This window comes from Moschus berezovskii, chromosome 11 (assembly GCF_049115385.1).
Source record: "Moschus berezovskii isolate FMDL1 chromosome 11, NW_MosBer_1.0, whole genome shotgun sequence".
In the NCBI taxonomy this organism is placed as follows: Eukaryota; Metazoa; Chordata; class Mammalia; order Artiodactyla; family Moschidae; genus Moschus; species Moschus berezovskii.
The window spans coordinates 87,324,564-87,339,376 of NC_142470.1; the positions used below are offsets into that span (position 1 = coordinate 87,324,564).

At 43.5% G+C, this 14,813-nt stretch overlaps 1 protein-coding gene, 1 non-coding gene and 1 pseudogene across 5 annotated transcripts in view; 1 reads left to right on the forward strand and 2 right to left on the reverse strand.

The window, feature by feature from the left end:
- Positions 1-4,528: 4,528 nt before the first annotated feature.
- Positions 4,529-4,635, reverse strand: LOC129540177 (U6 spliceosomal RNA). The gene has a single exon (XR_008682628.2). It is a non-coding gene; the product is annotated as a U6 spliceosomal RNA (small nuclear RNA).
- A 7,550-nt stretch (positions 4,636-12,185) lies between these two features.
- Positions 12,186-13,275, reverse strand: LOC148776228 (uncharacterized; annotated as a pseudogene).
- The window catches only part of HNRNPLL (heterogeneous nuclear ribonucleoprotein L like), a 39,758-nt gene continuing 37,794 nt past the window's right edge, over positions 12,850-14,813 (forward strand). Inside the window, exon 1 of one of the 4 annotated variants that reach the window (XM_088841532.1) lies at positions 12,850-13,464. In XM_088841532.1, the coding sequence (XP_088697658.1) occupies positions 13,279-13,464 (186 nt within the window). In that variant the 5' untranslated portion in view covers positions 12,850-13,278. The remainder of the gene's footprint in view (positions 13,465-14,813) is intronic. The other 3 variants (XM_055399481.2, XM_055399480.2, XM_088841531.1) reach the window with 3 other exon arrangements.

Below are 14,813 nucleotides of genomic sequence, written 5' to 3' on the forward strand. Positions count from 1 at the left end.
GGAAGCTCTGCCTGCACGTAGCCTAACCTAACTGCCCCAGGGATTGAAGGGAATCATCTCAGTGTACTCCATTCAATGGGCAACCTGGTTGGAGAGGGCTGATAAAATACTATTCAAAATGTAGTCTTCACATCAGCAGCAGCAGCATCACCTGGGAGCTTATTAGAAATGCAGAATCACAGCTCTATCCCAATTTACTGAATCAGAATCTGCATTATTATAACATTCCCAGGTGATTTACATGCACATTAAACTTTGAGAGCACTGATCTAGAAAATAGTGGATAATATTACTAGACAGCTGGGAGGCAAAATAGATAATCATTAACATGCGTTTACCTTGCAAGAAGTTGTGCTAAAATGGCCTGCCTGGGATCTGAGATTTGATCTTGTAACTTTTCTGGCAGCATGGAGCTCTCTCTATGTATAGAAAGTATATGTTGAGAGAGTATTATATATATATAGTCAATATTCTGTGAAATGTGTAGCACAAAATGCATGGTCTACTTAAACCAAACATTCGAGTATGGAAGATAAACAGGCTTGCACCTGACAGTCATCTCCTTCAAGCTTCAAGTATCCCTCCTATATGGCAGAGGACTGATAGGCCAAGATCACATTCTCTAGACTCTGTTGCAGCTCTTATATTCTGGGAGTATGTAGGTTTCAACAAACGCTTCTATGTAAGATTTGGAAAGCTGTTTCTTTGATAGGCACAGATGTGGAGGCAATCTTTTCTGCTGTAGCAGAGTTACCAGAGGTGTCACTGTTCAGTCATCAGTTTTGTGAACGTTAGGAAGCATGAGTGGTGCATCCATTTTGCTGGTTCAGAAGGCAGGTAGTATGGTGTGATTTTGGAGCTCACTGAGGAAGTGGCAGGTTCTTGATTCTGGTAGCTTCCAGACAGTGGCCACAGTCCCGTGGTTCTGAAGATGTCAAGCTTCTCAAAAAGGAAGAGCATAGCTCTTTTGGTGTTAGCTCTGAGGTGTGGTTTTGAGAATTGCTCCCTTAATATTCTCAGTTATTCTTTTCAGGTGTATTACTAACTGGAGTGAATTCTGTTCTCTGCAGCCTAACTTTGACTGATATAATCTGCTCAATTTGTTTTTAGGACCACATATTTTTCATTGATTTAGCAAATATTTACTGAAGGCCTTCTCTGAACCAAGTGTTGAGATATATACATATTTTTTTTCAGATGTGTCAAACAATAGTTTTAGATCACAGAAATTATATGTTGTTTTAAAAATTATATTTCCAGTAAAGTAGTTCCATCTAAATAGAGCAGAAAACTTAAAAGTTCCATTTCCAGTCTAATCACCACAGATAGTTCATTTGTCCTCATTGGTATAATGAAAAGATTATGGGAATTTAGAGACAAAAGATTAGTCTTTCTGAACTTCATCTGACAAATGGAGGCAGATGAAAGTGAAAGAGGAGAGTGAAAAGGTTGGCTTGAAGCTCAACATTCAGAAAACAAAGATCATGGCATCTGGTCCCATCACTTCATGGGAAATAGATGGAAAAACAGTGGAAACAGTGTCAGACTTTATTTTTTTGGGCTCCAAAATCACTGAAGATGCTGATTGCAGCCATGAAATTAAAAGACGCTTGCTCCTTGCAAGGAAAGTTATGACCAACCTTGATAGTATATTAAAAAGCAGAGACATTACTTTGCCAACCAAGGTCTGTCTAGTGAAGGCAATGGTTTTTCCCGTGGTCATGTATGGATGTGAGAGCTGGACTGTGAAGAAAGCTGATCGCCGAAGAATTGATGCTTTTGAACTGTGGTGCTGGAGAAGACTCTTGAGAGTCCCTTGGACTGCAAGGAGATCCAACCAGTCTATTCTAAAGGAGATCAATCCTGGGTGTTCATTGGAGGGACTGATGCTAAAGCTGAAACTGCAATACTTTGGCCACCTCATGCGACGAGTTGACTCACTGGAAAAGACTCTGATGCTGGGAAAGGTTGGGGGCGGGAGGAGAAGGGGACGACGGAGAATGAGATGGCTAGATGGCATCACCGACTCTGTGGACATGAGTTTGAGTGTACTCCGGGAGTTGGTGATGGACAGGGAGGCCTGGCGTGCTGTGATTCATGGGGTGGCGGAGAGTCGGACACGACTGAGCGACTGAACTGAACTGAACTGAAGGACCTGTCCTACCTCATAAGGTTTCTGTGAGAATCAAATGATGCCAAGTATGTGAAACTGTTTTATACACAGAAAAGTGCTACACAGTGCTGGTTATTTATAATTAGTATGGCATCACCGACTTGATGGACATGAGTTTGAGTGGACTCTGGGAGTTGGTGATGGACAGGGAGGCCTGGCGTGCTGTGATTCATGGGGTCGCAAAGAGTTGGACACGACTGAGCGACTAAACTGAACTGAACTGAACTGAATACTAATTTTATCCTACAAGGTTTTCAACATTGGATGCTTATGATAGCACCTTTAAAGAAAACTATTTTTGTTTGCCTAATTCTCAATTCAGTACATATCCTGATTTTCATATAAAGGTATTCTGAAAGATAAATCATAGAATGACTACTCACTTTGGGAGAGGAATTTTCTACTTTTGAAAAATATCCACAATAGGAAACCTTTTACTAAATATGCCTCTCTCACATTTAAAACAATTGTTGCTTTACACATTTAAATAATATACATCTTGGTACATTCAGTGCACAAAATGAGCTAATTGTTTAGTTGTTTGAAAAACGGAATTATATCTTACAAATGATCTCGTTTCAAATATGGGTGAGGAGCACATCCAATTATAAATCAGTCTTTGAGACACCTGCATAGTCATAATTTGCAAAGTTCACATGCTTTATGTGTTTCTTTTTCATGAGCTATGTGAAAGAGAAGCTTGATTTAGATCAAGAAATATCTAGTTAGTGCCTCTACATAGCAGGCAATGTTTTAGGTTTTACAGACACAAAGATGAAAAAGACACAGTCATCTTCTATGTTACAGTCAGTCCAGTACTGTCCAAAGCTGCAGCCAATTCTACTTGTGGCCATTGATCACTTAAGTATGGCTAGTATGACTCAGAAACTGAACTTTACATTTTATCTATTTAAATTAAATAGCCGTGCGTCACTAGTGGCCACTGTGTTGGACAGCACAGGTCTAGGCCAAACCCAACAGCTGACCTGTGATGCCTGAGGGTATGGTGCCGGGGCGGGGATGATGTATGGGCAAGACCCCTTTCTTTTGTCTTAAAATAAAGGTGGCCTATTAATTTTCTGGTTTATAGGTGGGGGTGGAGAAAGTGGTGCAATGGTTTGGAAAAATAAACAGCAAGAGAAATAGTTATACAATTCTGTTTAAAATCTGTTCTATTTGATTAAAATGTCCCCTAACATGTGACTGCAGTCATGAAATTAAAAGACGCTTACTCCTTGGAAAAAAAAAAGCTATGACAAACCTAGATGGCACATTAAAAAGCAGAAACATCACTTTGCTGACAAAGGTCTGCATAGTCAAAACTATGTTTTTTCCAGCCGTCATGTTCGGATGTAAGAGCTGGACATTAAAGAAGGCTGAGTGCCAAAGAATTGATGCTTTTGAATTGTGGTGCCGGAGAAGACTCCTGAGAGTCCCTTGGACAGCAAGGAGATCAAACCAGTCAATCCTAAAAGAAATCAACCCTGAATATTTATTCGAATCGCTGATGCTGAAGCTCCAATACTTTGGCCACCTGATGAAAAGAGCCGATTCACTGGAAAAGATCCTGATGCTGGGCAAGATTGACGGCAGGAGGAGAAGGTGGCAACAGAGGATGAGATGGTTGGGTGGCATCACTGACTCAATGCACATGACTTCGAGCAAATTCCAGGAGATAGTGAAGGACAGGAAAGCCTGGCATACTGCAGTCTATGGGGGTCACATAAGGGTCAGACACTACTTAGCGACTGAACAACATTTAGAATGAAAGACATTGCCAGGCCAAGAAAGCTAGACAGCAAAGGTCAAAAAACCAAGGTCTAAAAAGTCTAGTTTAGGGACATCCCTAGTGGTCCCATGCTTAAGACTTCGAGCTACCATTGCAGGGTGCATGTATTCAACGCCTGGTTGGGGAACTAAAGTCCCACATGCCACACGGTGAGGTAAAAAACAGTAAAAAAAAAAAAGAAAAGAAAAAAATCTAGTTTATGTGTTATCGTTAGCATTCCTTGTCATTTTATATTGGCCATCAAAGATCAGAAAAGGATGAGGTTATTAGTAAATTCCTTATGAAAAACCTCCTTGATGGGGTGGGGTGGGCCATATCCAAGATATTTGTTCACTCAAATTTAAAAAGAACTGAGAGCTCATATTTAACAAAAAGGTATTACATGCTACGGATCACTAATTATTGGGGTGATCTGTAGCACTTAACCATTTTGTTAAATGGTATTTGGTTAAATTATTAAAAATTCATTTATTTTTAATTGAAGAATAATTGCTTTACCATATTGTGTGGTTTTCTGCCATACATCAACATGAGTCAGTCATAGGTATACATATGTCCACTCTCTCAAAAATATGGAATGCCTCATGAATTTGCATGTTATCCTCGCACAGGGGCTATGTTATTCTTCTCTGTATGGTTCCAATTTTACTGTATGTGCTGCCGAAGTGAGCATCTGGCTAATTTTGCTTTACCTCTATTTTCATATGCAAGATGAATTTATTTTGATAAATTCTACTTATTCTAAACAGTGAACAGATGCTATGATTTTACTCTATTTATTACAGTTATTTTTAAAGATGTCTAAACACTACCAGTTCACATGAGTCAGACAGGAAGGTAAAAATAATGTCAATATTGTTGCTAAGACTAGAGGTAAGTGGCTATAACTGATAACAAGAATATGACCTGTCACTGTCTGGTCATATACCACATATCCTTCTAGGGTTAATGTATTCATTTTACAGATTTGTCACAAATTACTGTTTGTTTTTTTTTTTTTTCTGAAGAGACCAAACACAGTGGCAGCTCTAGCCCAAAGCAGATGTGCCGGGTGCAGCATCTGAAATAGAATACCATTGTGGTTACACTTAACTGCACAGTTAGATAATAGTGCTTCGATGCACTTCCTACAGGGTGCATCCTCCTGGAACGGTGGCTTTTCACCAAAACTAACCAAATGTGGACTGAATTAAAGGGGTTAGTTTTGGTAATAGCACCATAGTGTTTGTTCTTGGTGATCTCTTATAAGGAAAATGGTATCACAAACAGTATACTCTGGATTTGACAAACTTTCATAGGAACAATTAATAATTGAAATATCTCTGAATGGACTTTGTTTGAAGCTGGATTTCATGTTAAAGTGAAAGTCGCTCAGTTGTGTCTGACTCTTTGCGACCCCATGGACTATACAGTCCGTGGAGTTCTCCGGGCCAGAATACTGGAGTGGGTAGCTGTTCCCTTCTCCAGGGTATCTTCCTGACCCAGAAATTGAACCGGGGTCCCCTGCATTGCAGGCAGATTCTTTACCAGCTGAGCTACCAGAGAATCCCTTCATGTTAAATGTGTCTTATTTAAAACACATCTCTAGGGTTCCAATCCTTTGGAAATATTGTTCACAGGACAGATGAAGGCTTTGGTTTTTGCATAATCTAAGGCAGGAAACAAAATTTTGTGTATTCAGCAAAACAGCAATATTGGAAATTGAGTTTGGGCATAAAATCTTATCATTTGCAGCTCTAGTTGTTCAAAACGATGCATCCATCAGAAAATGGTGAGACTTTATGATTTCTGGGCCTTGTCTACAGAAATTACATTTTTAAATGAACACTAAAATAGCAACCCACTCCAGTGTTCTTGCCTGGAGAATCCCAGGGACAGGGGAGCCTGGTGGGCTGCCGTCTCTGGGGTCGCACAGAGTCGGACACAACCGAAGTGACTTAGCAGCAGCAGCAGCAAAACAGTATATTTGTAATTTCCTATGGAAGCTAATTGAATTTCCTTATACCAGTAAAAAAGTGCTAATCTATTTATGCCTTCCCAGAGTTACAGGTATAAGCCCTGTTAGAAAACAGTGAATGAATAAGAATCATGATAAGTGACTCTAAATTTGATCTGTATGTCTGTGGCAGTAAATAACACCTAAATCATCATTCTTCTTGATGAAAAGTACTGGCTCTGGAATCAGATTCTTGGGTTCCAGTCCTGGCTTTCCAATTTACTAATTGTGGCTCTAGGGCAGGTCTCTTAACTTCTCCTAGACTTTAATTGTACCATGGCCACAGTAATAATAATGCCTCTGTTAGGGGGTTTCTGTCAGAATTTACTGATATGACCCTTGTAGTAGTTAGCACAGTATACAGCATGTTATTTAAGTGACTGCTGTTATTACAGGTATGTTAGATGTGCTTTGTGGGGCTTCCCTGGTGACTCAGATGGTAAAGAATCTGCCTGGAATGCTGGAGACCTAGGTTTGATCCCTGGGTCAGGAAAATCCCCTGGAGAATCAAATGGCAACCCACTCCAGAGGGTTTTTGCCCAGAGAATTTCACAGTCAGAGGAGCCTGGAGGGCTACAGGCCGTGAGGCCACAAAGAGTTAGACACGATTGAGTGACTAACACTTTAGATGTGCCTTGAAGTCTCTCCTGGGTATGTGCCTTGTTTCCTCAACTTAACTGCAAGCTTTGAGAAGACAGAAACCAGCTCATATAGTTTTCTAGTCCCTTCATCATCCAGCAAAATATCTTATAAATTATTTTATATAGGTCAGCAATGAGATTTAAAACTAAAAGGCAATTTGGGGATCAAGGACCTTGACTATCAGTTTCCTGAGACCGTCCATGAACCTCTCTCCCACTCTAGGATAACCCTGTAGTCCCCTGTGAGTTGTGTCAATGGGAATTCATGGCTGCTGCCTACACCAGTCACCAACAGTCAATCTGATCAAGCAGTTTGTCAAAGGCCTGAGGCTGTATGCACAAGTAGTGCAAAAGAGATTCCGGTTGAGTTAAATAACTGATTATTTGCATGAATTACAAACTGTTTCTGAGTTTTAAAGGCATTTCTGGCTAACCGGGAAACGTGTAATTTATCTCACCTAAGTTAAATTATGCAGAATATAATTTATGCCTTCCTTCTTTAGCACTTAGGTTTTAGTGACAGGCTTGTTAGCATTTTCTGTACCTAAGAACTTACTGTTGCTGAACACCTCATCTACAATAAGCTCAAAGGTCACGTACAGTGACCTTAAAAACCTACGTCTTTTAAACATGCTTCCTGGGTTTTACTTCTCAATCTTTTTAAAAATATTTATTTATTTGGCTGCACCAGATCTTAGTTGTAGCACATGGGATCTTCAATCTTTGTTGCCACATGTGGGATCTTACAGTTGTAGCATGTGGGATCTAGTTCCCTGACCAGGTAGCGAACCCAGGACCCCTACAGCTGAGTCTCAGTTATCGGACCACCAGGGAAATCCCTACCTCTTAAGTTATTTAAATTAACAGTTTGATTCGAGCTGTCCAAAGAAAGAATTAAGTTTAATACTAGTACATATTGACTCTAACCTACTATAAGTTAAGTAAACCCTGAGTATAATAGCAACGTTCAGCAAGGCTGGGTTTCCTTACCAACTGAAGGGTATGAGAGCTGCATTGTAACCTGGTATAACCCATAGGTGGACTTCCCCGGTGGCTCAGATGGTAAAACGTCTACCTACAATGCAGGAGACCCAGGTTCAATCCCTGAGTCAGGAAGATCTCCTGGAGAAGGAAATGGCAACCCACTCCAGTATTCTTGCCTGGAAAATCCCATGGATGGAGGAATCTAGTAGGCTACAGTCCATGGGGTCACATCACAGAAAACTAACCGATCTAATCACATGGACCGCAACCTTGTCTAACTCAATGAAACTATGAGCCATGCCATGTAGGGCCACCCAAGATGGACAGGTCATGGTGGAGAGTTCTGACAAAATGTGGTCCACTGGAGAAGGGAATGGCAAACCACTTCAGTATTCCTGCCTTGAGACCCCAAGAACAGTATGAAAAGGCACAAAGATAGGACACTGAAAGATGAACTCCCTACGTCCAACAGGTAGGTGTCCAATATGCTCCTGAAGATCAGTGGAGAAATAACTCCAGAAAGAATGAAGACATGGAGCCAAAGCAAAAACAACACCCAGTCGTGGATGTGACTGGTGATAGAAGCAAGGTCCGATGCTGTAAAGAGCAATATTGCATAGGAAACTAGAATGTTAGGTTCATGAATCAAGGCAAATTGGAAGTGATCAAACAGGAGATGGCAACAGTGAATGCCGACATTTTAGGAATCAGCAAACTAAAATGGACTGGAATGGGTGAATTTAACTCAGATGACCATTATATCTACTATTGTGGGCAAGAATCCCTTAAAAGAAATGGAGTATCCATCATAGTCAACAAAAGAGTCCGAAATGCAGTACTTGGATGCAGTCTCAAAACAACAGAATGATCTCTGTTCGTTTCCAAGGCAAACCGTTCAATATTACAGTGATCCAAGTCTATGCCCCGACCAGTAATACTGAAGAAGCTGAAGTTGAAGGGTTCTATGAAGACCTACAAGACCTTCTAGAATTAACACCCAAAAAAGATGTCCTTTTCATTATAGGGGACTGGAATGCAAAAGTAGGAAGTCAAGAAACACTTGGAGTAACAGGCAAATTTGGCCTTGGAGTACAGAATGAAGCAGGGCAAAGGCTCATAGAAATCTGCCAAGAGAATGCACTGGTCATAGCAAACACCCTCTTCCAACAATACAGGAGAAGACTCTAAACATGGACATCACCAGATGGTCAACACCGAAATCATATTGATTATATTCTTTGCAGCCAAAGATGGAGAAGCTCTATACAGTCAGCAAAACAAGACTGGGAGCTGACTGTGGCTCAGATCATGAACTCCTTATTGCCAAATTCAGACTTAAATTGAAGAAAGTAGGGAAAACCACTAGACCATTCAGCTATGACCTAAATCAAATCCCTTGTGATTATACAGTGGAAGTGAGAAATAGATTTAAGGGACTAGATCTCATAGAGTGCCTGATGAACTATGGACGGAGGTTTGTGACATTATACAGGAGAGAGGGATCAAGACTATCCTCAAGAAAAAGACATGCAAAAAAGCAAAATGGCTGTCTGAGGAGGCCTTACAAATAGCTGTGAAAAGAAGAGAAGAGGAAAGCAAAGGAGAAAGAGAAAGACATATTCATTTGAATGCAGAGTTCCAAAGAATAGCAAGGAGAGATAAGAAAGCCTTCCTCAGAGATCAATGCAAAGAAACAGAGGAAAACAATATAATGGGAAAGACTAGAGATCTCTTCAAGAAAATTAGAGATACCAAGGGAATATTTCATGCAAAGATGGGCTCGATAAAGGAGAGAAGTGGTATGGACCTAATAGAAGCAGAAGATATTAAGAAGAGGTGGCAAGAATACACAAAAGAACTATACAAAAAAGATCTTAATGACCCAGATAATCACAATGGTGTGATCACTCACCTAGAGCCAGACATCCTGGAATGTGAATTCAAGTGGGCCTTAGGAAGCATCATTACAAACAAAGCTAGAGGAGGTGATGGAATTCGAGTTGAGCTATTTCAAATCCTAAAAGATGTTGTGAAAATGCTGCACTCAATATGCCAGAAAATCTGGAAAACTCAGCAGTGGCCACAGGACTGGAAAAGGTCAGTTTTCATTCCAATCCCTAAGAAAGGCAACGCCAAAGAATGCTCAAACTACCACACAATTGCACTCATCTCACACACTAGCAAAGTAATGCTCAAAATTCTCCAAGCCAGGCTTCAGCAATACGTGAACCGTGAACTTCCAGATGTTCAAGCTGGTTTTAGAAAAGGCAGAGGAACCAGAGATCAAATTGCCAACATATGCTGGATCATCGAAAAAGCAAGAGAGTTCCAGAAAAACATCTGTTTCTGCTTTAGTGTCTATGCCAAAACCTTTGACTTTGTAGATCACAATAAACTGTGGAAAATTCTGAAAGAGATGGGATTACCAGACTACCTGACCTGCCTCCTGAGAAATCTGTATGCAGGTCAGGAAGCAACAGTTAGAACTGGACATGAAACAACAGACTGGTTCCAAATAGGAAAAGGAGTACGTCAAGGCTGTATATTGTCACCCTGCTTATTTAACTTATATGCAGAGTACATGATGAGAAACGCTGGACTGGATGAAGCACAAGCTGGAATCAAGATTGCTGGGAGAAATATCAATAACCTCAGATATGCAGCGAAGAAGGCAATGACACCCCACTCCAGAACTCTTGCCTGGAAAATCCCATGGATGGCAGAGCCTGGTAGGCTGCAGTCTGTGGGGTTGCTAAGAGTCAGACACGGCTGAGTGACTTCACTCTCACTTTTCACTTTCATGCACTGGAGAAGGAAATGGCAACCCACTCCATTGTTCTTGCCTGGAGAATCCCAGGGATGGGGGAGCCTGGTTGGCTTCCGTCTATGGGGTCGCACAGAGTTGAAGACGACTGAAGTGACTTAGCAGCAGCAGCAGCAGCTATGCATATGACACCACCTTTATGGCAGAAAGTGAAGAAGAACTAAAGAGCCTCTTGATGAAAGTGAAAGAGGAAAGTGAAGAAGCTAGCTTAAAACTCAACATTCAGAAAACAAAGATCATGGCATCCAGTCCTATCATTTCATGGCAAATAGATGGAGAAATAGTGGGCTTCAAAATCACTAGAGATGGTGACTGCAGCCTTGAAATAAAATGACGCTTACTCCTTGGAAGAAAAGTTATGACCAACCTAGACAGCATATTAAAAAGAAGAGACACCACTTTGTCAACAAAGGTTCATCTAGTCAAGGTTTTTCCAGTAGTGATGTATGGATGTGAGAGTTGGACTGTAAAGAAATCTGAGTGCAGAAGAATTGATAATTTTGAAGTGTGGTGTTGGAGAAGACTCTTGAGAGTCCCTTGGACTGCAAGGAGATCCAACCAGTCCATCCTAAAGGAAATCAGTCCTGAATATTCATTGGAAGGACTGATGTTGAAGCTGAAATTCCAATACTTTGGCCACCTGATGCGAAGAGATGACTCCTTTGAAAAGACCCTGATGCTGAGAAAGACTGAAGGTAGGAGGAGAAGGGGACAACAGAGGATGAGATGGTTGGATGGCATCACCGACTCGATGGACATGAATTTGAGTAAACTCCAGGAGTTGGTGATGGACAGGGAGGCCTGGCATGCTGCAGTCCATGGGGTCGCAGAGTCAGACATGACTGAGCGACTGAAGTGAACTGAATTCATAGGTTGCATGTAGGCTTTGAGAACTTACAAATATGTTCACTACCACACAAGATATTTGGAAAGTTCGTACAAGGCCATTGGGCTCTGCTCATTGTTCCAAGTGCTCTGTCAACGTTTCTTCATCTGAGATTCCTTTTTGATCTGTCTACTTTCGTTTTATTGTAGTAATTTAAAAAAATAAATTCTAATTGATTTTTGGTCCTATTTTATCAGTGTACACCTGCAGGCACACACCATTTGAGTCTAGCTGTACTGTTTTGTGAAAAAACTTGCAATTGGATCCTAAAATGACAGCAATGTAAATTATAAAGTACAAAACACTGCAGGTGAAAGCACTGTCAGCAATAAATAAAAATGGCTTTCTTTGGGAGGAATTAACTGGAAAGAGAGAGAATAGGCTGGGGGAGGAAATGATCCACACCATTAGGAAAGGAAGAGCCATATTTAGGAAAGCATCTGAGGGACAAGGACATCTGAAACAAGTGAATTTTGGTCTTAGGCACTCCTCCAAGGGTTCAAGTCACAGAGGGCAGTTAGGTTGCCTGAGCTTTGCCATTTCCTCTCCTGAAAGACACTGGACTTTTATTTCCCAAAGACCGTTCATTCCGTTTTGCTGACAGCATAACTTCTGTGGAGGGGCCTGTTCAGGAACTGGCTTTGCAAAGATGAAAAGAGCCCAGTTCCTGTCTCCAAGCGCTTCTCGGCCTTAAAACAGAACATCCTAATAGGTAGATATAAAAGGTATAAAGGGCCCCAGTACAAGAGAAGAAGCTTGCGGGGGCCTCAGGTTTCCACAAAGGAAATGAGCTCTGTGTGGTCCAAAAGGCAGACACTTTCGATATGCTTTCTTATCTTCCAAAAAGAATAAATGATCATGTGAAATATGAAACAAATAGATCGCCCAGAAAGGAAAGGATTGGGATGAAACTTTATATGGAAGTTTGAAATAAGTCCTCAGTATCTTCAGGAAAGAAGGGTCTAGAAGACCCAGGAGTGCTAACTGATCAAACGGACAGTCCCCCTAGTGGAGCGTCTTCCTCAGACTTGCACCTCAGGAAGTGTTGACTGTTCTGGAATATCTGCTTAGCGGAGGGGAGAGAGTCCACCCACTTGTATCAGATTTGAACATAACAGGGGGAGAAGGCTACTTTCACGATTCTAAGCTCTTTTCTCTCTTCACCCCCTGTAGTTTCAGGGCTGTGTGAGGTGCATCGGCAGGAATTTTCTCTTGAAGAGAAGTAATAAAAGCATTTAAATTAGCGGGAGGGTGGTTAACACCCGCAGCTCTGGCCCCACAGCACGCCTCCTCGTCCGCTGAGGTTCACTCCGCGCCTCCCCTAGGGTTGGCGCAACAGCGCTAACGGCCGCGGAGTAGCAACGGTTCCCGCGCAGCGCGCGACGGGCGTTACGCGGTCAGGACTTGCAGGCCAGCCGCAAGTTCAGAAGGGCTGGGAGGGGGAGGGGGACGAGGCCGGTCCGTGGGCAGCTTTTGACGAACAGTCCTTATAGCCAATTGGAAGCCTGGTCGACTTTTCCCTCTGCCAATAGGGAGCGAGGCCCGGACTGGGGAGGGGGGCGCTTCCCGCGGGCTGCGGCTGGATTCGATCCCGGGCGGCTGCCTTGAAGGCGGGGGCGGAGGCTCGGCCTGGGCTGCGAGGAGCGGATTAGGGGAGGAGGGAAGACCGGAAGCCACGGTCGCGTCCCATCCTTAGATTCGCTCCTCCGGGCTGGGAGCGGAGACGCAGGAGGAGGGAGAGGCTGGATGTCGGCCCCGTGATAAAGGGGAGCGGCTGCTCCGAAGCCTCTTCCCGGGGCGCCTCCTGATCCCGCCAGCCCTCCGCAGCCACCCGGCTCCCGGGCGCGGGGCGCTCGCGGACGACTTGTCCGCGCAGATCTTTGCTGGAGAGGCGCTGCCGGTGACGGGGACTGGCCGGCGGCGTCCGAGGCCCGCAGCCCGCCGCCACCCCCACCGGCCTGCCGCCTGGTCCCTTGGCCGCCGCCATGTCCTCCTCCTCATCCTCCCCCAGGGAGACGTACGAGGAGGACCGGGATTACGAGAGCCAGGCCAAGCGCCTCAAGACCGAGGAGGGGGAGATCGATTACTCGGCCGAGGAAGGCGAGAACCGCCGGGAAGCGACGCCCCGGGGCGGGGGCGATGGCGGCGGCGGCCGGAGCTTCTCACAGCCGGTAACAAAGCGTGGCGCCCCGTCAGCTGAGTCTGGCGGCTCCCTGGGAAGCAGGGCTCCGCGGCTGGGACTCGGCCTCGGGGCCTCTCGCCCTCCTCCTTTTCCCTTTTTGTGGCGCTGACCAGGTCGGGAAGCGCCGACTCTTCTCTTTCGGGCTTTTTATTCTTCGTCCTACCTGTTTCCAGCATCCCGCACGCGAGTCCGGCCCCGGCCTGGCCGCAGGCCCCGCTGCGAGTCCACTGCCGGCCCTGAACTTAGGGAGGGTCGCGAGCGGGGGGCGGCGCGAGGCGTTGCTTCCGCTCCGGGGGGCTCTGGTGCGCGATTAGCCCTTTGTTAGTTTAACTCCTCAGGCGGTTGACGTGCGTCGGACCACCGGTACCCTTCAGCCCCTAGCCCCCAGCCTGCAGCATCCGCGCGCTGGTCTAGATCGCAGGATGGTGGCGTCGGTTCCGCCCAGGGATCTCTACGCCTAGGTGCTGAGGAGAGCCTGGGCTCAGTGATAGATTACGCTGTGGGGCTCACAACCCAGTTCCTCTCAAGGTTTAATTGAAATTTTTTTATTCTTGCTAGGCCTGGCGCGCATGCTTTGCTCCCCAGTTTCATGGTTATTGCTCAGTACAGTTTTCGGCTCTTCAATTAAAAATAAAATGTGTTGGCAGGTGTTCGCATACCGCTACTTAAAAGTAAAAGGAATCTTAAATCTCAGTTTTTCCTGAGCAGTTTGTTCCCAATTTGTTCCATACTGAACTCAGAACTGCATCAAACACACGTTCCGAGATTCTTGTTTTTCGCATCAAAAAGCTTAGGTAGAGGCAGAAGGAATGTGAAAATTCGTTTTATCCGGAGCAAGTGGTAACTCAACTTCAGTTGAATGGAAACTAAGGACGCGAAGCAAAGCAAAAGCTTTTTGCCATTTTTGGTGCACTTGAGCTGTCTTTATGACTTAGGTGTTCTTTAAACATGTAACACATTCTGATTAAAAAAAAAACTATACCTGAAAATTTCGAAATTGTGCACATATGTTCTAATATCAGATTAAAATGTTTTTCACCTTTTATAAGAGGCAAATTAGAAGTCAGAAATCTTTCAGCTCTTGTTTGCATTTTAACGTAAAAAATTCTGGTCAGTAGAATTTAGAGTTTACAAAGAGGATAATGTTGCAAGACATTTAAAAAAGGAACTTTTTCTTCCTCTAAATCGTTTTCTTATGGCTAGATACTGCTGTCGACTTCTGTACCTAGCTATTTGGAATATTCAAAGTGTAACTTGGAAGTATGAATAAAAGAAGTGCATTTCTTCTTAGGAAGTTTCAGTTGAGAATCAGCTCCATCGTGGAAACTGAAAACAGGA